This window comes from Oreochromis niloticus, linkage group LG6 (assembly GCF_001858045.2).
Source record: "Oreochromis niloticus isolate F11D_XX linkage group LG6, O_niloticus_UMD_NMBU, whole genome shotgun sequence".
NCBI lineage: Eukaryota > Metazoa > Chordata > Actinopteri > Cichliformes > Cichlidae > Oreochromis > Oreochromis niloticus.
This window is the reverse complement of record NC_031971.2, coordinates 40,639,564-40,665,759: the sequence shown is the minus strand read 5'-3', so window position 1 is coordinate 40,665,759 and position 26,196 is coordinate 40,639,564. Positions and strand designations below refer to the sequence as shown.

At 46.3% G+C, this 26,196-nt stretch overlaps 2 protein-coding genes across 9 annotated transcripts in view; one reads left to right on the top strand and one right to left on the bottom strand.

Moving 5' to 3' along the window:
* The window catches only part of LOC100707400 (high mobility group protein B2), a 642,043-nt gene that overhangs the window by 290,547 nt on the left and 325,300 nt on the right, over positions 1 to 26,196 (bottom strand). The gene's annotated exons all lie outside the window — the stretch shown is intronic.
* Positions 1 to 26,196, top strand: part of sh3pxd2aa (SH3 and PX domains 2Aa) — a 98,154-nt gene that overhangs the window by 51,885 nt on the left and 20,073 nt on the right. For 3 of the 8 annotated variants that reach the window (XM_025908409.1, XM_019360520.2, XM_019360521.2), the window contains exons 6-8: positions 1,095 to 1,120; positions 8,444 to 8,488; positions 11,065 to 11,193. In XM_025908409.1, the coding sequence (XP_025764194.1) occupies positions 1,095 to 1,120; positions 8,444 to 8,488; positions 11,065 to 11,193 (200 nt within the window). Of the gene's footprint in view, positions 1 to 1,094; positions 1,121 to 5,216; positions 5,665 to 8,443; positions 8,489 to 8,508; positions 10,995 to 11,064; positions 11,194 to 26,196 lie in introns of those variants that run through there. The other 5 variants (XM_019360524.2, XM_019360525.2, XM_025908410.1 and 2 more) reach the window with 4 other exon arrangements.

The window sequence follows — 26,196 nt, the reverse complement described above, 5'->3', positions numbered from 1 at the left end:
GCTGAGCGCCATATACTGCAACACAAATCAGAGAAACTTCTTAAAATTCCTTCAAGAGTTTCTGACCAACCAAAAGCATTGGTTACTGTCTGCTGCAGGCACTGCTAAGTTACTTGTTTAGTAAAGAATGAATGCAATGCATAAGTTTGTCTTTGTTCAGTCCTACTTTTCATTTATTTAGCTGTTAAAATGCTTTTTACTTTAATAACCCTGAGTAGAGCTGTGGCAGTCACACGTGGCTAAGACCAAGCGTAGCTGTAAGTCACCTTTGTGGTTTTCCATCAGCTGATATTCCAGCACAGGTTTTAGTGGGATTCAGCTCTTCGCTGCAGCACCATGCAGTAGTTCTACTGCCTGTGTTTGATTTCCAGCTGTACTGTAGCAGGGATGACGTGGCTGAATTTGAGATTAGCTGAGGGTTGTATTTGTCCTTGGGAAAAGTTGGGATTCCAGCAAAAGAGAAAAAGAGGCTGGGAGGAAGGAAGGAAGGAAAGGAGGGATGATGGGATGCGGGGATGGACAGGTTTTTGTCAGGTCTGTGTTTCTATGAATAGCTCATTCTGCCTTCATCTGTTTTCACCCAATCGCCACGCTGCCTCGGTCCAAAAGTCGCTATTGATTAAGGACAGAAGCAGACGCGCTCTGCTCGGCCAACCTCGCACACAAATCTGTCACTGCCGATTTATAGCTTAGTCGCATAATCCCATTAGAGTCCTTTAAGCAAGGCATCTTCAACTCATCCTCCTGCTTTCAAAAGTGGGGAGAGGTCTCCTCCTTCTCTGACAGGGAGGAGGAGGAGGAGGAGGATGGTGGTGCCGCTGTAGAGTCACATGACTGATTTGTGTCTGTTGCGGGGAGTGCAGGCAGCTGGCCAAAGTCGTCCCTCCCTCTCTCTCCATCCTTCGCTCTGTCTCGCTCTCTCTCGCCCTCGAACACACGCGTTCGTTAGTGCGCTAAAGCAGGTTGCATGCGTGCGTCCGTGCATGAGTGCAGCCGCCAGCTTCTGCAGATCCACATGTGGTGACCGTGTGCCGTGCTGTGGCCCGAGCTGCCTGATCACTAACCATGTCCCTCTTGTGTTGCTTCTCTCTCAGGGACTATGGCTCCAAGCGCAAGTCGGGTAAGTCCAACATTTTTCTTCATTGCTCTTCCCTAAAGTTGACTTTAACCTTCCTTCTCTGTCACTTGTTGCTCCTTGAGATCCCCATCGGGGGGTGGGGGTGTGTGCTGTGTCACAAACAGGACTGTGGATTGTCTGCTGCCCATGTGATGTCAGTGTGTGGTGTGTTTGCTAGCCCCGCTCTGGGCTTTGGGCTGGGTTCAAACAGCTGTCAGGCTGTTTCCTTCTGGCTGCAGATTCGCCTCACAGCCCAGGGTGGGGTTCAGAATTATCTAGTAGCTTTTTGGGATGTCAGAATAAAGTTGTCAGAGATCTGATGTGGCGATCAGAACGGCTGGATTGTTTCGCCGAGTCTTCAGTCGAAGTGACAGGCGAAGCATTCTGGGTGACACACGTTTAGTTTCCTTAATAATTCAACATAGGAGATGAAGGGGTGTGTCTTCGTCAGCACAGGTGCCTCTGAGGGTACGGAGAGGTGTCTCAGAGTAGTTTTAATTTCAACCTGATCAGTCAAACAAAAAGAAGCTTTAATGCCTCCACTGGCTGTCACACATGGTTGTAACAGAATAAAGGTTAATAGCATTCAGGAATAAATGTCATTGATTGGCTAATAAGCAAAAACAGCAGAAAACAACCATCTGACTGTAAAACCGTGACTGTGAACGCTCTTTAGCCTCATTAGCAAATGCATGGCTCTTAGAAGGTATTAGCAACAGAATAGCTGCTTAACAAAGCCTTGGTACATGTGAGTCACTCATATATGGGAACCCTGCATGTTTAAGGCTTGGTAGGCTGTAGAAATACCTCCTTATGAATTATTGAAGGGAAAATGCAGGAAGTAGGCTCTGGATATGGGAGACTATGGTTCTCTTGGCCTACTTGTCTTGATTTTTAAGCAGCTTGAAGGTTGTGATAGGTGATTTCCTCCGAGTAGAACACTCTGGCAAATGATCATGAGTTTATTTTTGGCCTCAAAGCAGAGAGCTGAGAGAGAGAGAGGGGTTATTATTCAGTTACGTCCACGTACCTCGCTGTGATTTGATTTCTCGGAGGCTGATTGCTTCTGCGGAAGAGCCAGCTTGTGATTTTTCACTGCAGGCTCTGAGGCAGGCGGCTCCTGTAACCTCCGTCTCTGCCGACGTAGTCTTTGGGATGTTGCCCGGTTGGACGGCACCCCACTGACCCACTCGTCTCTGCTGCAGCGCGACCTCAAGTATCATGAAGTCAGTCAGTGTTGCAACAGGGTGTCTGAACTTCTACTTTAAATTTCAGAGAGATTACAAAACGTCTGAAACATTTCAGTAAGTGCAAAGTAAAGGAACAGTATCTCCTAACGAAGGAAAGGCGCCACACTTCTTCTGTGGTTTGGTTGTGGCAGAGACCTGGAAATGGCAGAACCAGATCGAGTTCTTATATACCAACCATGTCGGCGTTTACACGCAGAGGTGGTGAAATACACAAAGCTGATTAAGCCGTTTAGCTGTCGAGCTAACGGCGTTCAAACCATTCACTATCTGCTGTACACACAGAGAAACCCCCACAATCCATTGTGGTTGCTCCTGTTCATTTACCAACATTTACACAGTCATAGCTGTTAGTCTTACTGCTCATTGTTCTTCATACTGCAAGTCATCATCGTCTTCTCCGGTGGTATCGCTGTTGAAGTTTGAGGGGACGGTCCAGTTCTGGTTAAATGTGACCATTAAAGCACATCACAGCTAACATCCAGTATGACCTTTAACCTTTCACATCCACACTGCAGAACAGCATCTTTGTGACTCACATGTCCTTTGAAATAATTTCACATTATTGATTTAATAATGAATTACGGTCAGCTAACTGTTAGCGCTCCATCAATAGCTCTGTCCCAAAACGTAGGCTGCAAATGGGTCCTCCTTTTCCCCAGATGTGAAGGATGGGTCGGGTGTGTCCTTCGTGGCCACAACAATGGCGGCCGCTACTTAGTTTTAATATTACTCTTATTACTCTTTCTGGGTCACAAAATAAACTTTTAACATATTTTCAGGTGAGAATGTGGCTGTGTAAACTTCAAATATCTGCTCGGTTTATCAAGACATCACATATTTGCAAAAGCGCTCCGACGTTTTCGGAGACGTCTGTTACCCACCAGCTCGATAGCTGACCGGGAGGTCAAGGGTCACTAGAGCCGGCGAGAACAGTGGACTCCCAGCACATCGTTTTCAGACCCCCGCAGTCTTTTGCTACTCAGGTTAAACATGATATACACGTCACTCAGATAACTTAAAAATGTTGTTTGGCTTTTTTCAGTTTTATTTGTTCCTGAGTAAATCAGTTTGGCTGAGAGTAAAGTTCTAGTTTTCACACAGCTGATTAAACAGGAGTGTGAAACGCTCGAGAGTTTACTCCAGTGTCCCGTTTATTAAACTCCACCGAGACAGCGGTGACGCAGAGCTGAAGGCTGCACCGTCCCATTTCACAGCCCACGTAGACCGTGAAGGCTGAGTCCTCTGAAGGATGCAGCCTAGGAATTGGGACACAGCTAATGTTAGCTTACTGTTAGCACTGTACTCCCAACTGCTGGCTAACATTTTAACAGCTAGCCAAACCTTCAGCCTAAGACGTTTTATTGATTGTTAGCTAACAATATATTCATGCCTATAGTATCAGTCGATGGCTGTACCTTTGGCTAATTCAACGCTTTACTTTTGGAACAATTGCTTGTTTTGTTATTATGAATCAAGTCATTAATCAAACTCAGACTCAGACGTGTTCAGCTCAGTTTTTTAATTCACTGTCATTTCTGTTTTTTTCTTCTTTGGTTTTTCATGTGTCTGACTCCTGCAGGACTGTTTGGCTCACTGAATGTCATATTGAACAAATCTCTGATCTCCACACTTTCCTCGACAAACACCAGGCGTCTGCAGTAACTCTCTCCTGTTTTCTGTCGTCTAGACCAAACCCTGCACTAATTAGCCTGATTAGCAGACCCTGGCTGTAGCTGTGCTGCGCAGACGACACACGGACGATCTGTTGATGCTTTCAGTTTTCCTCTGAACTTCCAACAACACAGGACATAAAAATGAAGAACCAGTCCTTTCATTTGTTCCACAAACGAGACATAAAGCACAGCTTTGTGTTGACAAAAGTAAAATTGGTTTCTTATCATTCTTGTTTAATCATTTATGGTCGATATTATGGAACGAGAACAGCTGATCACTGGTGACAGCTGCAGATGCTGATGTGTGATGGAGGGCTTGTGCGACGTGGGGCTTACAGGAAACCAGTCTGAGTGCTGGTTATTGTCCTCTGGCCTTTACGTTGTGAAATCATAGGCAGGTTTAGTCTGTTGCCACATTGCTGTGTTTGGCCTTCCTTTGTTTGCTGTGCGCAGAGATGATGTTGGTTGCGTCTGCCAACAGCCGGCCTTCTGTTAATTTGAAACAAACCGTTGGTGGCGGTGCATCCATCACTTCCCCCGAATCAAAACACTTTTCCCCAAAACACAAGATGTTTCTCACAACAGACGTTAACTGGTTGTGTAATATTAAGTACACAAATTCACAACAGATGAGATGGAAGTTGTGTCGCTTGTTTAGCGCACGTAATCCCCCACGATGAAGGTCAGATGCCACAGATGTGATGACAACACTCAGCGAGTGTTGCTGACGCAGTCGTTTGCGGGTCTCTCAGACGTTAGGCGGACACATGTGTGAGTTAAACAGTGTCAGTTTGAGGGATTTGAGGGGAGTGCGGCTCGTACTCCTCCATGGGAGCGGAGCGGACGCAGGAGGGAGGCGCAGCTGTGCGGCAGGAGCTTGTTTGTTTACGTGGCGCAAGAGATAAGATTTCATACGTGACAGCGTACTGACGTGTGTGTGTGTGTGTGTGTGTGTGTGTGTTACAAGCAGTGACTGTACAAAAATCCAGCCATTTAGCAGTTTTACAGTCAGTGCTGAGCAGTTTGCATGTAAGCTGTCGCTGCTCATGAGGATCTCAGACCATCTCAGGAGCTCCTCTGTCAGAGCACGCACACACACACACACACACACACACACACACACACACACACACACACACACACACACACACACCTCCATTAGCTGCCACTTTGTAACAATAAAACTCTTGTTTTTGTCGACTTTTCCTCCTTTAACGTCACACTGAGCACCTAATTGGAGCAGTAACGATGTCAGCACAGTGCTGTCACATCAGGTAAAGACGGTAAAGTGAGGATCGACTTCAGCTGGAAATGACCATTGTCTCCTCGAGCTGCAGATCCAGTAATATGGAGTTTGACCTTCACGCGTCTCCTCGCGTGTTGTTTGTCTCTGATGTTTCAGACTCGGCGTCTCTCATTGCTAAACGTGGCATCAATACGAGTTAGGTTCTGCCCGCCGTTTGACATTGTTAGCGCCGGCGTCCCCGTTGGCCGCTGAGCTTTTTCACGAGCACTGAATCGATGCTGGTTTCTGTAATTTGTTACTGGTCCCTTCTGTCTTGGTGACGGTGTATCTTTGCTGTGGTACAGCAGCCTTGGCTGGCTGTGTAATGGCTTTTCAGAGGTAAGGCTGGAGCTTCACTTTGACATTTTTAATGGGGATTAATGGACTTTGCTTATCTGATAAATATTTAAAAGTGCAGAGAAAATGCTCGCGTACTCCACCCAGATTAAATATTCTATCATAAGTGTCTTTGGCTCCGTCTCCCCCCGACAGGCTCAGCCTGCTCTCCACTCTCAGTGTTCAGCACCAGTTCAGCACCAGTGGGTCACTGCTGTGTGCATAGGTTCATACTCTGTATGTGACCCCAAAGCTTTGACCTCCTGATTAGATAATGACTCACTGACACAGTCTTATATTCAGTTGCTGTGTTGGAATGTAGCTGTGATTAGCTTTCCTTGTGTTTTCTTCTGATGTTTAAATGCAAACGTTAGCATGCTAAACTGCAGCGGTGCGCATGCCAACAATTGTAGCTGCTAGCATTGTCACATCAATGGCTAACTTCCATTAGCATTTAGCACAAGGTACCACTGTGCAGACTCTCAGAGCTAGCGTAGGTGTACTTTTACCTCAGTTTGATCTGAATTAAGAAGCAGAAAGTTAGCGGCCATCCAGGTCTTTATGTCTGTAAGACATTCCTGCAGTTTAACTAATTGGTGTGTGTTACCTGGCTTCATGGACAGATAGAGCTGCATGTCATCTGCATAGCAGTGAAAATGTATGCTATGTCTTCTAATGATGCTGCCTAAGGGGGTTTCCTATAAACTGATCGCACATCTCTTCTCTCTATCAGTTACATGGACACTACAAACATCAGCAGCAAATCACACAATGATTTTTGGGGGAATTTAAATGCATCATATTCAGATTTCAAATCAAAGCGTTCATGCTTCCTGTGGTGCTTCAGAAAAGTTGTACAGATGTGCAGTTATGCTGCATGTCGTAGTCCTTACAGTCCTCAGGCAACATGTTTATCCTGTTGATGGACTGATTCGTCAGGATGTGCTGTATCGTCAGCAAAATCAACTTTTGTACTATCATCAACTTATCTACTTGTTGACAGAAAAACTAGACAGACAGCTGATTGGCCCCTTCAGTCCAAACACAGAAAAAGGACCTCAGAGATGTCATTTCTGACCGTCTGCTCTTAATTGCAGGGTAGTGTAGACGTTTGGGGTCAGAAATGCAGGAAAATTACCCCGAGCAGCGACGGGGCAGAGGAAACGCTGCCGGGTCGGCTGGTTTGTGGCGTCATCCTCCAAACCTGAAAAGAATTACGTGTCCGTGTGCGTGTTTGTTTGAAGGGGGAGCGGGTTAGTGTGGAGGACCTAGGGTGGAGAGCAGAGCTAATATCATTCAGATGTTGCGAGTGTGGCTCTGAGAGCGGCGGGTGGGGAATAATAACGGTAGACTGTTAGTGTGTAGGATTTGACCCTGGCTGACCTGGGACCAGCCGTATGCCTCCCTGTGGGACTAACTTCAATCCACCGAAGCTCCCGAGGCTCAGGAGGACGACGAGCGGGGATTTAGTCTTTATTATCTCACGTGAGTCCACGGAGGAGAGCCGCGGCCTCACGGCAGGGACGGCGCCCAGTACAGCCACGAATCAGAGCGTCCGTTTACCTCAGTGCTGAATTTAAATGTGGACAGCACCTTTGACTCTGCGGTGCTTTATTTGATAAAGAGCTGCTTTTGATTTATTTCTAAACTGCTGTTCGCTCAGAAAACGTACACACAGACTTTTTTCTGTTTAGCTTCTGTAAACATCTTTATTCCAGTTTATCAAAGATATTTAACACTTCCAGCTTTAAGCTGTTCCCATCTTAAAGAAGTCTGAGAACCTGCTCAGGCGTCTGCTGCCGTCAGCATTGTGTGCTGCAGAAAACAGATGATGTGGTTGGAGTATTTACTGCTTGTATGTGTGCTGGTGTCCTGAGCGACTCCCTGTAGTGCACGCCACACTCACTGTCTGCCGTTTTATTTGAGAGTGTAAAACTGTCAGAAATGCTCCTGTGAAAATGCTCGTTTGATGCTCGTTTCCACAGCTTTGATAGAAACACTGTGAGAATGTTTCGTCAGACTCGTTTATCCTGTTTGGTATTCAGCTTATTTATGCTACAACACTCCACATACCTCACTTCATCCTCGTGTTTATTCTTTAGTGTTCAAATGAAACATTTTCACCCATTTGGCCTCGAAACAGAAGACCGCCATCGGCCGGGTCACCAGCGAACCGCTGGGGTCGGGTTAGGGCTGCGTCTCAGCCACACGCTGCACAGTCACTGTTTCCAGAACTACGAGACGTTTCAGATGTTGAGCTTCAGATGAGGTGCTGTAGATGCATTCAGGCCTCTCCCGTTGGGTTAAATAAGCTGCGTCATTTCTAGTGTTGTGGAGGCGCCTCCATGCTTTGATCCTTGCTCCGACTTTGACGTGCTTCGTTTAGTTTGGTCTGGTTCGAGACGACGCTTTAAATCATCACAGTGTAGTAGCTGTGTCTCCTCTGATGCATTGCGTTTAATTTCCTGGTTTGGGGCTGCTGGTGTTCTCGGTGGGGAGACGGGAACGGCTTTAGAAGTGGCTCACGCCCCTCTCAGACATTCCTCACAGAGCGATGGAAGAAATGGAGAAAGATGAAAAGGGCATCGTGGGATGGGTGTAGCAAGAAGTGGAGCTGGTGTGTTGCTCGTGGATCCTAAATGTGAAAGGATCTCATCTGTGCCACGTTTATTTCGTGTTCAGTGGGTGTGAGAGCGGCGCGCTGCAACATAGTTTTGCTTCTGCATGCCGTCAAACTGAATAATCTCTCTCTGCTTCTTTCCTTCCTTCTCCTCGTCTGCAGTGTGGATGTACGGCTTTACAGACAGCCCGAGGAAAGAGGCCTCAGGTAGATATGCATGCGCTGCTGTGCTCGCGCGACATGCCAGCTGCATCCCTTTCAGTTTTTCGGTTTATTTCTTTTCGCACTTCAGCTTTCTCTCAACATCTGCTTTGCATGTCCCCCCCTCTTTCCCCCAACCCATCCGCTTAAATTCAGCTTCTCTCTCTGCAGCGTTCTCATCCATCTGCGGATGGATAGAGCTGCCGGAGCGATAAAGCAGCTGGCTGCAGAACGTGGACTTCAGGCCTGCATGTGGTGCATGAAGTGCATTGGTCTGAAATAAGGTGTCAAGTCTGATCTTTCACATTTGTTTTGATGGCAGCCGCTGAGCTCGGTTAACTGTGGGAGTGCAGGAATGATGAGTGAGGGCGACCAAAGAAGAACAACAGCTGATGTTCCAGCTAAGAACATTTCTCCTGACAAGCGCGTAGCTTCACGTAGCTTCACGTATCCAAAGCTCAGATATCGAAAGTTGTTCTTTCTTTAAAACTGTCAAAGTGCTGCTTAGGGACAAAAAGTAATTGTAAAACTTTCTCAAACAGCATTAATTTGGACAAAGAATGTTTTGGAATATCGAAGAAGAAGGAAACAGGTCTTTATTGCTCAGCAAGGCGTGGTTGCCTTTACCGCAGCGTAAAGCTTTTAAATAGCTGGATCTGTGCTGCTTTATTACTTCAGGCTGGCTTTGATTGCGTCCTCCACATACGCTGCTGACTTACTCACACATTAATCCTACTGGAGGAGATGCTAAAGTGGAATACCCGCCCTCACCCAGTGGTGAAGTAAATTTGTGAGCATTCCAAGGTGTTCGATGCCAGTTCTGCTTCACATGCCAAGATGCTTAACTGTGTTGTAGGCGTACAAAGCACTAAATGCCTAACATTTTCCAACATGCCTCAGTGCTGTATTCTGTGTACTGCAGGACTAAAGACAGTTAACCTTAACAGTTAACACCCACTAAGGTGTCCAGGCTCTCCCCTAGAGATAGGGTGAGGAGTTCGGCCATTCAGGACAGGCGGCGAGCAGCGCCGCTACGCCATCATCTGACTGCCTCCTGGAGTCCTGGGAGGACACCATGAACCAGGGGTGGGACCTCCAGGCCTCGAGGGCCGCTGTCCTGCAGGTTTTAGATGTGCCCTTCATCCAACACAGTTGATTTAAATCACAAGGTGGCCTTAATTCTGTTTTTTATTCAATATGATCCCAAATACATGACCATAGGCTCAGCAGAAAAGTCTTTACTGAGGTCAAGTCAGAAAGCCGTTTTCCCATCGCTCCCAAGGCTTTTTCTCCAGTGGTATCGCCCCCTGGTGGTCTTTATAAAGAAGGGGAGTTTGAGGCTATTCCACATTGACGTCACCTTTGAGATGTAGAAGCTGTGTCCATCACTGTGTGTGGAAGAGACCCCGGGACAGACCCCGATGATGTCTCTCGACTGGCTGGGGAACATCTCAGCGTCTCCCAGAGGAGCTGCTGAACCTGTTTCACCACAAATCACACAGGTGGCAGAAAATGGTTGAATTTTTCTTTTTGTTCTCTAAAATCTAGTAAAATCAACAGTTTTGGAGTTCGGGGTGGGAGTTATCACCAGTAATGACCTCAAAGGGTTCAGTTATTGGACCAGTGTGGAAAGTGTATGTTTTATAGTGTTTTGGCCCCACAGCACCTGTTTATTTTTACTTCCTGCATTAACGTTCGGTTCCTGAAACTCACTAACGTGTCTCTGTGAACAACAGGATGTGGAGTAATTGCTAGTCAAGTTCATCTGAATCTGCATGGGCTCACCTCCCTGTGGCCAAATGAGTGTTTCTGATAGGCAGCATGTGACGTGAGTAAAGTCAGCGCTGGCGTCTAAGAGGTTAAACACTGGAGCGAAGCAGAGGGAGAAAACAGAGCGGGCTAACCCAACTGCAACTCTTTCTTCTTTTGTTTCACATAAACATGGACCCAGCCTCCTTCCCTGTTTCTCTCTCTCTAGTCTCCTCATATGTTTCTATTTAAGGCCAGCAGTGCCGACTGCTATGATTGGTGTGCTCACCCCCCCTCAGACTCCCCCGTCCAACGGCTGGCTCCCAGAGGCAGCGGAGGGGAGGCCTTTCCTCTCAACCGCACTGTTGATTTTCCACAGGGAAACTTCACCATTCCTCCACTCATTCGCTCCCCAGCCTTCCCTTCAGACCGTTAGCAGCTCCGCTGTTTCTCCTTTTTCTTTCCCCCCTTTTTCTCTCTCTTTCCTTTTTGGATTTGGGAGTTTGCCTCGGGTCATGGATCCTCTGTAGATGTGAGATGGAGCCCCTACAAACTTCTCCCTCCGCTTCTTCGCTTGTGTTTTGACTCCTTCCGATGCTCCTCGGTCTTTCGCTGCGGGCCAAGGGTCGACTCAGCTGTATGGCCACACGTTTGGGACTATGCAGCCAAGTCGCGAGGTCGCATTCTGATTGGGCAGGGACGCACAGCGGCGGGGAGCGGGGTTCGGCCGATGGAGACGTACCGGGCGCGCGGCGGCAGTGCGGTTGGTTGCGGTGGGCGTTCGCGGGGTGCCACGGCGGGCAGGTGGCTGACAGCATGTTTCTTCCCCTCAGGGATTGACAGCTCGGAGCCCATGGTGCTGGAGCAGTACGTGGCCGTGGCCAACTACGAGCGGCAGGAGAACTCTGAGATCAGCCTGAAGGCCGGCGAGACGGTGGACGTGATCGAGAAGAGCGAAAGCGGTGAGTGGATTTTTTTTTTCTCTCAGTTTACATGCCAAGCATCAAGTGCTGACTCAGATCTACAGCCAAACATCGTAGCTCACAGGTGTTGTGTCGAAAACAAAGGGAAAAGTGCGGTTTTTCCTAAAAACGCTTTGAACTGCTTGACATTTAGTTTGATTCTTCCTGTTTGTACAGTGGCATAAACACACACAACCACGCTCACTCAGCGCCTCTCTGGATGCTGTCTCCTGTCCTCTTGATTATGTTTCCTGCTTTTCAAACCCCTTTATATACACACGCCTGCCTCCTGCTTCTCTGGGCTGGGCTTGGCACCACCTGGAGGTGCTGTTTGGCTCGGAGAAGTCGGGATATGTGGACAGGACTGTCCAGTAATCATATATGTGCACACACACCACCTCGACAGTGTTTGCTTCATCAGCAGACGCTCCACGCTTTACCTTGCTCTCCCCCCGTTGGAATTCTGTTTAGCGACCTCAGAGCTGGATCCGATTTTCCGTGCTAACAGCCACTGACAGCCAGCAGCTTGGACAACTCACAGCAGAAACTCTGGCACAGACACAGCACGTCGCTGCGTCGCTCAGCTCTTATCTGTACTCTGATTACACAGGAGTCCATTCTCTTTCAGATATCCGGAGCTCGCACATCTTCGAGTCATTATGTGCCTTATTGAGTCCGTTTAGGCTGAAGCTCAACATTTTTCACATTTTTGTTTATTTGGCGTTTTGTTTGTTTGCAGTTTGAACACAGTCAGCAGAAATGAGACGATTTTTATGGGAAGTTTAGACAGAGCAAGGCGTCACATGGGAAGCTGGTTCTGTCTCGATGTGGCTCAGGAAGTCGAGAGACCTGCTGCGTCTCGCTGCAGCTTTGTTTATGATGTTATGAAATTATGAAGCAGCTTATTTTTTGAAAATATGGCATTCCTTTGAACTTGAAAGATAATGTAAACACATGAAAGCAAGTAAAGGTGATCGTGTGGTGGGACACGGGCTCAGCTGACCGTACAATCCCTGCAGTGACTCCATGTGTCCAGGTCTGACAGCCAGTCCACACGTAGGTGGTGTGCCGTGAAAATCTCACCTGTTCAAACCTTTTATGACTTTTTATAAAAGTTTTTGAGTTAATGAACTGTGAGTGAGTTTAGTGGTGGTGAAGCTCTACTTGATCCCAGAAAGTTGATCCTGTTCATCTGGATGTGGAGGAAACATTTCCTCCACATCCAGATGACTCCTTCAGGTTCCCCCAACCTTACAAACAGCTCATTTGCATAACGAGTGCACCGCAGACTACCCTCAGACCCTCCCCACCCCCGCCTCCCCGGTTCAGAGATGGTCGTTCCCTTTTATTACCAGTGGCTCCTTGACTCCTCGCTCACTTGATGCATGTCGCTAAGTGAAAGGAAAAAGGAATCATTTAGTTTGTTTTTGTTTTCATAATTCTTCAAAGCTGAAACTGTAACAGGAATAAAAACCAGTTATTAATGTCAAGTGTTGTTAGAAACTCTCGACTCTTCTCATATAACTTTGATCGCAGGCACCGTTTGGTGTTAAGCGCACACATCGCTGAATATTTCATGTCATGAATATTCATGTTTGCTCAAGTTGCACAGTAGTTTTTCCCTGTGATCCTGTTTCTGCGTATGAGGCCTGACAGCAGCTGCTCACCAGGCGTGTTTAAAAGCAGCGTGGATGCAGAACTCGGAGCGTCAGGAGCAGCTTCTGAGCTCTCGGGAACTCTCGTCTGAGAGCTGGATGTGTGCGCCGTCGTCATCTGCTGAGCCAAGGAAGTGGAGCAACGGTGGTGATGATGATGGTGACATCACTTGGAGACTATGCCAAGGCAAACACATCTGAGAGCTCATATAATATCCCACAGCCCCCTTCCTGCTTTTCAAGGCTTTCCTGCAGCCTCCTGGCCCGATGTGCTTATGTTCTGTCTTCAATGCAAAGACACTGACAGTGGGGCTGTTAATTACAGCTTATTTTCTTTTAATGCGTGTCAGTGGAGTGGTGTGTTATCCTCTGATCCTCTCCAGGAAATGTTGAAATCCTTTTGTGTACCTGATCTTTTTCATTCACATGCACATTTTCTTCTCTCTGCACACTCGCCGCACATGTTGTTATGCATTTGCTTTTATTTATTCCAGCAGAGAAGAGTTCAGTCGGGTTTTTCATGTGTCTGCAGGCTTGACCTGACATAATTACGGGTTCAACCGTGGAGCCGGATGTCGTTTATTTTTGCCTCTGTGAGAAGCTATTGGCCTTACAAGTCAAGACCCAGCTGTTTCACTGTAGTGTCGACAAGCTCCCTTGTCAGACTGGAAACTGGTTAAGTCACAGTCTCATCTGTGTGAGGTGGTGTGCACACAGGTCTGTTTGTGTATCACTGAACAAGTAACTTACAATTTAGGACCTGCTAATCCAGTAAAAATAGATTTATGAAGCATCAGGGGGACGGGGCGAACCAGAATCATCCCCAAGTGAGCGATAGTCGGTCTGGGCCACCATCCTGGATCTCTCCCTCTGGGCTCTCCTAGACATGGGAACCATTCAGTGTCTGGAGCAGCAACGTTCCAGCTGGAGAAAATAAATCTGCATATGTGACTAGTTAAATTATATGATGTGTCGGAGTAAGAGGAGGCAGTGATGTGAAGGGACAGAGAGGGAAGGCTGGTGTTGTTAATTAGTCACTTGATCAAAAAAGTGGTCCCTGTTTCACTCTCCTGGTCCCTGGTCCACCTTCCTGGTCCCTGGTCCACTCTCCTGGTCCCTGGTCCACCTTCCTGGTCCCTGGTCCACCTTCCTGGTCCCTGGTCCACTCTCCTGGTCCCTGGTCCACCTTCCTGGTCCCTGGTCCACTCTCCTGGTCCCTGGTCCACCTTCCTGGTCCCTGGTCCACTCTCCTGGTCCTTGGTCCACTTTCCCACTTAGTAAAGGGTCTCTGCAAATCAATACAAAGTTGCTCTGAGAGATCATGGTTATGATGAAGCATGTGTGGTCTGGAGGGATCTCGGGGAATTTGATGAGGATGATCGAAACACCAGCTCGTCCTGCCACAGCAGTCCCAGAGAACCACTGTCATGGTGTACTCAAGCTGTTCTGGCATCCTGTGGTGATCCAGTTTTTTACTGGGACACTTTGTCTGCCTGGACTTTGCCATGGAGATTAAGCAGGTATCTTCATATCTCAAAAAGACCCTGTAATGCAAAAATGTAGTTTTTACTCAGGGACAGCAGTGAGCATATTGACATGCTCGCTGTGACAGTGTTTTTGCCATGTGCTGCCACCAAAAGGCCACCACCCATGCTGTCTCCCAGCATGGGTGGTGTGGGCACCTAAGTTTGTCAATGTGATAACTCGAGAACGAGGTGACATTGGTATCAGTTTGGAGCTCCTAAGTGTATCTGCTAAAATTCTCAAACGAGTTTGAATCTCAGTGACTTTGACCTCAACGTCGGTGTAAACCGACGTAAAAATCTTGTGAATGTCATAACTTGTAAGTCATAAATGTGTCGATCTTGCGTCATGGGGCTAGAAGAGAAGTCGAGGATTGCCTAGATTTACCAGATCTAGTGACAAACCTCCCTGCAGTCTCTGTTTATCTGCATTTTATATGAAACTAGAAAAACAACATGGAATTGATTATATTTCATCACGACGCTGCGATTTTTCACAGCGGAGTTAGAGCTTGGACCTGAGGATCCACTGGCACTGTGGACATCTGTGCCAGACTCCATCAGTCCAGCAGATACAAAGAGTCAATGAGTTTCATTTAAAACCACAGGAGGAGGCTAATGAGAACACGGCAGTCATTATGGTCCATTTTAAGGAGACCACAGTTCAGTCTGGTCTGTAATGGTAGACCAACAAACAGAGTCGTCCCCTGAGACTTCCTCCAGGCACTTCTACAAAACGATGCCTGCTTGGCAGACTTTTTATGACTCCACAGGTTAATTGTTTCTGGTTAAATTATGCTTGGATCTGTTGGTATCAGGGCTGACTTAATGTCCTCTAAATACCAGGTTTCTGTTCTAGATCATGGACTTGATTTCAGTGATGGATGCACATTTTTTAATACCCAAATCCAGCTACATGTTGGCGTAGGGTCTTAAACATGACCGTTGCTTCATGTAATCCCTCCCATTCTTCTTTCATTTTCTAATTTCTTTAAGGTCTAATGCCCAACAAGTTCAGAAATGATATAAACATTGTACAGAATAAAGATAAAGAGTGTTCAGAAGATTAATTCGTCACCTTCTGAGATCTTTGACAGTGAATTCTGAATTGCAGCGACTAGCCTTCCTCTCTGTGGGCAGACAGAGAGTATATGTGGAGAAAAACACCCCTCTTCCCCCTGTTTCATCATCCGAGACTAATGGATCTACCAGCAGGACCTTGACTCTAAACTGCAAACAGGATTCTTTGGGTTAGTGTGCCGCCTCAGCCCCACCAGCCGGAGAAGCCATTTGCCCAAATATCTTGGCCTTGCTTACTGCCAGGGTTCAAGAGCATTTTGTCACAGTTGATTTTAAGAGATTAGACAGATTTGCTTGGCTTTCTCTGGTCTTGACTCAGCACCTCATAGAGTTTGACCTCCTGCTGTGTTCCCAGATAATACTAATCCTCTGTTTAAGAAAGTTACAGCAGTTTCTGTCATAAAGCTGAAGTCTACATGGAAATACTGAAGCCACATCTTATGTTGAATTATTGTTAGCTGCTAAAATTCTGTTGGACGGAGAGTCAACGGCAGAAGTTTTGGCAACATTTTGCCGCCACACCTTTCCGTGTGCCCAGGGGAGCTGGTAAGAATGGCAGCACTTAGACTAGCCCATGACGCCTTTCCAAAGCCCTGTCCTCAGTGAGGTTCATAAAGAGAGAGCCATGAGCTAACACACTGAGTGAAACCTCAGCGTTAGATCATTTACATTAAACGCTCCTGTTAACTTGGGGCAAGCCTTAACTTTCGGCTGTGAAATAATTTATTAATTTGCACCAGACTGCTGGATGAAAAATGTCTCTGAATGTATTTAAATTCTTCTGCTTCATTAATTATTTGAATCTTGCTGCAGTTGCCAGTATAGCGCTCCACCTGCCCCTGAAGGCTCTGCTCCTTGTATAAGGATGCTGTATGTTTACTCACAACTGTGGTTTAGATTTATGAGCAATTATAAAAGAAACTTGGCTTTCAGAACTGCATCAATAACCCCGCTGAAAGTACAGGAAAGACACAATAAATATATCCAATAATGTTACACTGGAAATATTGAATGTACCACTGTGTGTCATAAAAATCACCAAAGTGCCAAACTGTGAAATAAAAACTTTATGAAAGCCTTTTAAACATTTTGTATTTAACCTAGCTTGACATGTCCATTGCTTTAGGCCTTCAGTTGTAGATTAAGTCTTTAATTAAGTTGTGCCAAGTCTAACTCGCAGGATGTTCTGGATCAGAAAAAGGCTGTTTCGGACAGAGTTTGCACAGCAGGCTGGGGGCGAGCATTAATACTGACAGCCAGCATCAAACAAGGTGGTTTATCCAGAAGATGGTGTGCTATCATCTCTACAGCCTAGCTTGGCTGCATTAGCTAGCTTCACCCTCAGGCAGTAAAAAGGCGCGAAAGTGCTTCAGTCACTTCTTAGAGTCGAGCTCAGAGAGGCTGGGAATACTGGGAGCTCAGAGAGGCTGGGAATACTGGGAGCTCAGAGAGGCTGGGAATACTGGGAGCTCAGAGAGGCTGGGAATACTGGGAGCTCAGAGAGGCTGGGAATACTGGGAGCTCAGAGGAGCTGCTGTACTTGAAGCTGGCCACCTTCAGGGGGTGGAGGTGAAAAAAAATCCCAGCATGGTTCAATAACGACAGCAAAGATGTGTGTAAATGTATCTGACAGGCTGGTTTATGGTACTCTCTGCACCCTCAGAACAAATCTGCCATCATTAATGAGCATGAGGACAGTGTTAGCACATGCTAACACACGCTCAGCGCAGGTTTAGCCTCACTCCATTGATCGTGATGTTTAGCCAACACTGGTTTTTGAAGGTCCCACTGCCAGCTATCCCCTTTCACTTGTAACAAGTCGGTTCAGTCACAAGACCCCCGAGTTTTATGAAAACTTCCAGGAGGTAACATGAGCTTCAAACTGGGATGTAATGCTTCCACCATTGCTCGTCAGTAAAGACCAGAACCTTGACATTTGTCATTAAGAGGATTGGGTGCTCTTTTATATACTCTTTTTGAGACGAGCTTTGAAGTGCTTTAAAGTGACACGCCATGTGAAATCTATGCTTTGAATATGAAACATTAACCCCATGAAGGTTTGAGAGGTGGATGTATGATGTAAGCCTGTAGATTGGGAAAGTAGGTTCCAGTTATTTCCACAGCAAAGTTTCAGTCTATTAAATGTACTGTGCTAAGTCATTAGTGTGATGGGTGGAGGGGAAGTTTCTGGAAGGATTTTACTCCAGTGTAAGCTGACGTTTAAAAGTTATCATGATAACCTTAATGTTGTTCTTGGAAAGGACAATAGTAGGCCGAGTAATCAAGTAACTCAGTGAAACAAGGAAAAGGCTTCAGGTTAAACAAACCTTTTATACAGATTTAAATAAGAAGCTGGCGAGTAAAGAAACACTGGCCTACTGAATGCTGGGACACTTCTGCAGGTTGTATAATAACAGGGTAGCTTTACCAGGCTAGACAAAAGATAGATAATTAAAAATAGCTAATCAGGGTAGGGTATAGCTAGCTAAAATAGCTAGCTATACCCTAACCCTGTGTGTAGCAGTTGGGTTGCTAGCTAGCAGGATGGACAAACATGACATTTTTGGCCTAAACATGCTGGATAAACGGTTAAATTAGCTAGCTAAAATTATGCATTAAAAAAAACTAGAAACAGTTAGCTAGCTGTCGATGAAGGGGCTCTCTGCCTGTGTGGCTGGGCTTTCAGAAGCTCTAGTTTTACAGACAGTATGTACTGCAGTAGTTTTGCAACCAAGCAGCAGTGATAGACGTAGCTGCATGTTTCCAGCAGGCAGTGTTTTTGGTCAAGTCTATTGAGCTGTTCGATGTTGAGTAGCAACTTGGCAGTTTATAAAGGGACCGAATGGAGGAGCCAAATTAGAGCTGTTACACTTTCAGAATGCTTTATTATCCCAATCAGTAACAAACCACAAACAAATGACCCTAAAACCAAAATCAAATGTATTTTATGTGCTGAATGCTAAATGCTGTGTGTAGTTTGAGCTCACCATTGGCGCTTGAACTGAAGAAAGTTTTAAGGATACTGATCAGATGCTTGTTACAGAAATGTTTCGTGCTGCATTTCACTGGAGTTTTTGGATAAAGCAGCAGATATTAACACTGATGATTCTTGGCACTGCCATCTGCTAAACAAATATAACTTCTGTCTACAGCCTTGACATGTCGTCTCCTTCTCTCTTTAATGACTTTTATAGCTTCACAGAGTTCAGTCTGTGGAATCCCAGCTTTGTGTCGGTACACAGGTTTAACTGGGGACAGTCTGGGTTTCAGTTGGAAGCATTCAGTCACCAACATTTAGCGTGTCGACTGGATAATAAGGATATTTTTGGATGATGATGATGATGAATATCTCTGGTAGAAAAGCACTGCTTCAGGCTAATCTCGTTTATGAAGCTGCTGCAGTTCACGGTAAAGATAACACTGCGGCTAATTGTGCAGCTGGTTTTAGGCAACGAGAAATGTTGTTCTCCTATTCTTTGAATCTCTCCTCCTGCTAACTCTGCAGAAAGATAAGCTGTTAGTTCAATGCTGAGAAGCAGCACTGCGTTCCAGCCCTCGCCGCTCTCCAGGGGATCTGTTCCCAATTAGAAGCTGAAGGGAACGAACAAAAATGACAATCACCTCGTAGGTAACCCCTGGATATCACATTAATAAAAGACATCCTTGTTGAAGCTGATGAGCGTTTGGCGGTCCAGAAAATGAGAACGTGAGAGGAAAGTGTGAGGTGCTGTTTTTGGAGGGGAATTAGCATGAAATACTCGAGCTTTGAAGCCCCAGCCAAACATCTGCTTCCCTCCTTTGTCTTCCCTCGGTCAGTCTTTGCCCATAACACTCTTTTAATCTCTCTTTCTTCCTCCCGCTCTGGCTCTCTTCCTCACCTCTGTCTTCTTTTTATCACTTTCACTCTTAAGAACTTCGTGTATCTCCCGTTCATCCAAAGCTCCCCCCCCAGGCCCGTTTCAGTCAATGATAAGCCGGCTCTTCCTGGTTACTGTTCCACTATGTTCACTGTGACCTCCACTTTCCCTCTGTGGGGAAAAAAGGCAGTTATTGCCTGCCAAGGTTTGGTGTAGTTAGAAACTCCAATTAGAGCCCAGCGCTGTAAGAAATGCCAATTACTGCCCCTCTGCTGTCTCCATATTTATGCTTTGTGCTGTGTCTGTGTATAAATGTGGCAGGCAGCGAGTGTCGCAGCACAATCTAACTGAATATTAGTCATTAGTTTCTGAACGCCTCATAAATCCCCAGAGCAGTTGGGTGTAGTTTGTCAGACAGACTCTCAGGAGCGTGTAAATGGGCGCAGAAACGCGAGCGCGGCTGCTGGACGGGTTCTATTTTAGTGTTTGGGTAAAGAAACAGCACACGCTACAGCTGTCGGGAGCACTCTGAGAGCTCTGGGATTGCTCTGCTCATTGGTGATACACACACACACACACACACACACACACACACACACACACACACACACACACACACACACACACACACACACACACACACACACACTGGGTGAACCCAGCCACCAATAACAAGGTATGATGATTTCAGCCTGTTAAAGCAACTGCGTTCTGCTGTACGTGCACATGGCTCTGCAGGATGCACTTCATTACCTGGACACCTTTTATTCGCCTCGTTCTGTGCTGCTTCATTTTCACAGCTGCTGCTGAATCACCTTCTTGATGTATGTGTCATGTTTCAGGAAGGTGACTATCTCATCTCCAAGCACGTACAGCTCCGCCTGGGCTGTGTTTGAATCGCTGTAGATTTAATAAGAGGCCAACAGCTCCATGTCTCCCCAGAAACGAGAAATGAATCTATTTATTAAAGGTGCAAACAAAAGTTCTGATGCATAAAAAGAATAATAACCATCTGCTAGGCCGGGGTTTCCTGCTCTGAGCGCTTGCTCGTGCATTTCAGCAGTTTAACTTTGGACTTCACACTCGCTCAGTGTTCGTGGGTAAACCTGACCCACATTTCTGCTGAGGATCATCCCTGTTCATGAAAGTCTTTAATGAAAGAAGCTGTGCCGCGTCCGAGCCCAAAGGGAGCGCGTCAGGTCAGGAGCACAACCAGGACATACTTAGTCATCGAGTCGGACGGTCAGAGTTCGACTGAAGCATCCCGAAGACTCCGACACGCCGACCTCAGCCGTGTTTATTCTGAACTCACAGCGCTCTTAGCTCACGCCAACACTGTTGCACCTGTGGCTTCATCCTCTTCTCCAAGGTTAAATTCAAGTTAAAATGTCACCACCTGCAAACTTCACACAGTGACAGAGAAGCAGAAAGCACGTGTTACAATAAACATTGGATTAATGCTGGAGGAAATGAACAGATTTAGTAGCAAAGTAGATGTCTGGGGATCATTTTCAGTGGCTGGTGTTGTGCGTTGTCATGAACATCCATGACTTTGTCTCCAAACCTGTGAAAATCGTGTTCTGACCACTTAGACTGTGGATCCTGCACCGCTGACCTCTCTGGTTTGGAATATTTAACTGGACTTATCCTGAAAGCTTTCTTTGTACAGCTCTGTGCAGCATCATGAACGACTTTCAGGAGATGATGTTCCACAGTGTGCATCCTCACCTGAATCCACTTTAGCCCTACTTTGAAGTATTTCCATTCTAAAGTAGCTGAAAGTACTTTATTGTTTCGGAGTCCCAGACGGTGGGATGGTTGGAGGATCCAGGCGACGCCAGCACGAGGACAAAAATCCACTCGTCTTGCTGCAAGTGAACATTTAGCCCTTCTCGAGTGTTTCGGCCCTCCACACACAGAAGTGGACAGTTTATTCCACACATATGCTGGGACAACTTCTGCTTTGCTTTAATTGACTCTGAGAACAGTTTCTCTCTGGTCCAGATCTCCTCCTACGAGACAGATTTTTAGTGAAAACTCTAATCTGTCCACAGGCGGCTCACGCGCTCAGGTTCACCACGATGCCGACTGTCTGTTACAGCGAGTGTTTTTGTGCCAGTCGTTCTCATTTGGTGTCTTATGTTCACATCTGCCTCTCTGTGTTGTTTCCCCGTGCTCTGTCTGCAGTCTGTTCAGTGCTTTGTGATGTGAGGGGGGTGTGTGTGTGTGTGTGTGTGTGTGTGTGTGTGTGTGTGTGTGTTTGAGGGTGGGCAGCAGTGTTTCTGGTCCTCATTTATCTGTTTTTACTGTGCCCACTTTCTCCTGAGCTGGATTTATTAGCGAACTGGGCCCTGTCAAAAGCTCGCCTTATGATACCATGTGTGCACACGATGGAGGCCGAGGCCTGCTGCGTGTGTGTTTCTGCCCTTTGAGATGTTTTGTATTGATGTGCGTGTGTGAGTAAGGCTGGAGAACCCCAGAACTCTCCCAGCCTGTTCATATTCACGCAAGTTTTCATTTTTCTTTGTTTTTGTCTTTAAAACCTCGAATAAACGTTCTAACATCAGCTTTGATCAGCGGTGCTGCTAAAGAGTCGTGGCGTCTGGCTTTCTTCACTGAGCCAGTTTTCATTATTTAGCGGTCTGGAGGAAACTCTTCATGCTTTTAATTCCCCACATTTGGCTCCTGCAGTCCTCATGGTTCTGGCATCAGTCGAGACTTCCATCGTCTCTGCGGACAGAGATATGCTGCAGAGATGTTCATGTTGCACAGCTCTCGCGTCTTATCTGGCAGGTGTTTGATTGATTAGCATTAGTGTTCAGCCGCCTCCTTTTTCTGTCTCTGTTCAAACTCCTGCTTCTATTGGCTTCAGTTACTGGAGGTAAGATACGATATGCGTCAGCTGGGGCGCTCACACTTGCCACTGCTGATGGCAAACGGTCACCTCGGTCTCTTCCGTCGGCGTGGGAGATTTATGATTCTGTTTTTCCAGCAGGTACCAGGTGGGATGAAGAGAAGCTCCTGCTTTTGTCTCTGTGCTGTCTTCGGTACAGGTGGCTCCAATTCTTCTTCAGCTTTTTAAAAGTCGTAATGAATCAGCCTATGAAAGGCCTAATGTGTCTCATATGGGCCAAGCTATTCTTTCTGCTAGGTGGACCTTTCACACTGCAGCGAAAGAGAAAATAAAACGCACAACGTGACACTAAAAGAGAATGATAATACATCAAAACAAAGAAAGTCATAGTTAAATTCACATTTTAAATCTTAATCGTCCCAGGGTTTTGCAGCACTGACCATATATGGTATCAGATTTATTTAATAGAATTACATATGAAAGCGATTCCTCCTCATATCAAACCCTGTTGGGTCCAAACTGTCGACTGCGACCTCTCCCAAAGTCAGACTGCACTGCTGTGTGTTTGCAGGAGTCAGAGCATCAACAAACAGCCAGTGTGACTGCGAGCAAGCTCAGGCTGGATGAGCTACACTGGAGCTGCTGTGCGTCCCCCCTGCATGTCTGTCGGCCCTCAGGTTGAATCAGCTCCTGTGTTCACCCTGAGACGTGACCTGCTGCGGGGGAATTTCAGGCAGACAGGATTTTCTGTTCATGCTGGAAGAAGGTGTTTTTATGACGCACGTCAGCTGTCAGAGTCAGGGTAGCTCAGGCATCACGGGGCTTGTATAAGGAGAGATGAGGCCACGCTGATGGTGTAGAGCAGCCGACGCCAACTTTTTTTTGCGCCACCGACCAGTTTAATGTCAGACAATATTTTCACGGACCGGCCTTTAAGGTGTCGCGGATAAATACAACAAAATAAAACGGTACGACCAAGACAAAAACTGGTATTTTGTAAATATAATAATAAACATGAATTCACTGTGTAATTGTGTAACTTTATTAGCAGCGTCCTCCTGAAATGCGCCAACAACACTGAGAGTAACATCCTCCTCTCTGCACCTTAGTGATCTCTGGTTGCTATGGTAACGCATAAATATTTCTTTCAAAATAAGACACACGACTACAACACGGGAAAAGACCCAGTGGAACCGAGTTAACGATAAAAACCCTGAAAACCATAAATTTCACTCCCGAACCTCAACTCTAGCGGCCCCGTACCGGTCCGTGGCCCGGGGGTTGGGGACCGCTGGTGCAGACGTCTCAGAAGCTCATTTATCAAATATGATATATAGAAGGTTAGCTGGTTGAGCTTTAACCTGCACTCATTTCCTGCAAGCCGCTTTGCAACCCACATTAGCTTCTGCTGCTCCTCCATCCATTCATGCTGTTTCTGACTTAAACAGCATCATGTCTGCTGGTTTACATGAGACGATCGTTTTAATTCATTGTGCTACACTGGGTATTGATTCTGTCACCGTGCTTCCTGTTTTCTGTATAAAAGAAAAGCTGCGAGTATAATGCGGTCTAATAATCATTAATTTTACTGCTAAAATATGACATAAGGTAACCCAGTAATTTCCAGAGGACTGTATCTTTATCATGACTTAATCCCATTTAGCCTGAAGTAGAGGAAAACGCATTATTTTTGTCATAACTCTACGACTAAGAGTGGATTTTCCCTGCAGTGGCAACGTGTTTTTCCATCAGTCCAAACGATGTGACTGTAGGCTCAGTTTAATAGTTGACATGATTTGAATTCTAGCTGTGACTATTACTTCCTATCAGAGCTGTGAAGTTGAAACCAATGCTCACTCTGTTGCCGTGACCACACTTTTTCACTTCTACCACCTACCTCTCAGTGCCATTACTGCTACTTTCCCTATGATACAGCTCTATGTTGTGTGCATATTTTCCGCATCATTCATAACACATATTATTGTGATTGGTGTCGTGCCGGGTAATAAAAAAAGGGCGTGATGAATTGATTCACCCAGGCTTCTCCAACCGCATTAGAGAGCGGAGCCATATGGCTGTAAATACAGCGGAGCAGCGATGACTTAATTGTTGGACTCGTTTGGGGAAAGAAAAAAACAGTTTGTTGCCATTAGCTCCACTGCTAACCACCACTGCTTTTACATTATCACTTCCACTGCACGCGCACCTTCACATTAGACCCAGGACATCCACACTATTGTTGTACTTTCCACAGTAAGGAGTGAAATGCTGTCATGTATGACCTCACTCTTGCCGTCATATCATCCCTGTATAGGCTGTAAGAATGTGTCACACGTTGGGTTGCAGCCATGCAGCACAGCAACACTAATGAAGCCACGTCTCCTGGCTTTTAGATGGCTAACAGGGTTTTGGTGCGTTCGATGTCGTCACTACAGTCTGACGACAGCCTTTGCTTAGAGACGCATGCTAGCTGTCAGACTGTGATCTGTGTAAATGGATTGGGTTCTTTTGGTTTTGGTCGCAGCCCAACGTGTCGTGTGTTTCTGCAACTGTGTCAAGTCAGCTCAGCGAGCACTGTAACAGCATAACGTAGACGTGACCACAAACTTCTCATGCGTCAGTAGTAATCAAGACATGATCTCTGCTGTGCAGCCACAGGGTGTGGGTGAAGAGGGGAACGCCACGGGGTGATGTTACGCCGTGATTTAGGCCATTTGTGAGTGGAAGCCTTTCAAGCCTCATAAGACACCCCAAAGGAAAAAGAGTTAAACGTAGATAATCGTGAAAGTTTCTGACCTCGTTCTTGGAGGAGGCTGTCTGGCAAAGCACATTTTGTGCAGATGTACGGACCAACCAGGGGTCAGTAAGTTTGTGACGTTTCTGCTGTGGCTTTGGGTAAATGTAGTGAACTTCATGGAAGGATTGGTGATGAATTGTGTTGGCTGTTGTTGTTTACCACATATGTGCACGCCCACAAAGGCCTGATTGGCACAAAATTTGGCACCAGTGTTCCCAGTTCACAAATGCTGAATCCAGTAACTCCTGATTTACCAGGACCAGCTTTTTGTTTCACCTGAAATATCTCACAAAGTCTTCCAAATATAAATTGGAAAACCCCAAATACTTTCCCAGTGAAATTCTGTCCAGCATTTTGTTTGCAAACACCAAAACGGAGCGAAGGCTACAAGCTAGCTCGTGGCAGTCAGCTTGAGCTGCATCGTAGGTAATGTTCCTCTGGCACCGGTGCTCAACATGAATACATAAAAGTAACAGTTCATCTCATACGAAGCTTGACTTTTCTATCACACAGTGAACTTAAAATGGAGACAACGCCTTTGACATAACAGTGTGAAAACGTGCGATCCTAGTTTACCTCACAGGGTTTCCATTTAAGCATTAAAGCCTCCTCTGGGGGATCGTCAGGGGTTTAAACTCCTGTTTACTGTTGGAAATCGTGCTTTTCAAACAAACCTGGAGGTGAAAGAGAAGCTAAACAGCAGCAGGAACAAAGGGGAACTCAGGAGGTCTCCTAGCTCCTAACCCAGGAACTCTGGCTGTGCTGTACAGTATGAAACATTATGTAAGATGTTTGTCATTGTGTGTGTGGTTGAATCATCAGGTGGAGGAACCAGCATGGACTACAGGCAGGTGCAAAACAACAGCAGCACAGCATGTTTGATTGTGAGTCACAGTGAAGAGTAGCAGCTTCTTTAAAAGCCCAACACATCCTAGCAGGTTGATCTTCAGCAGTGTTACCGAGTGCGGTTTCAAACCACCGGTGAGGAGTTCCTCCTAGCCCCAGTACTCCCAGCACTTATGTGTCTTTCAGTGCCTGGTTTAGTAATGAACACCACTTTCCAGGAAGGTGAAACTCTGAGCTGCATGAGCTCCCTTTAGATGTCCCTTTGACACTCACACAGACAGGAGCAGCCTATTTAGACGTGTTCTCCCACCCCTGCGTGGGCTGTATCCAGTAACGTCTCTTTTTTGGTGTAAATTGTCCCACAGCTGGTGTGCTCACTGACATCCGTCAG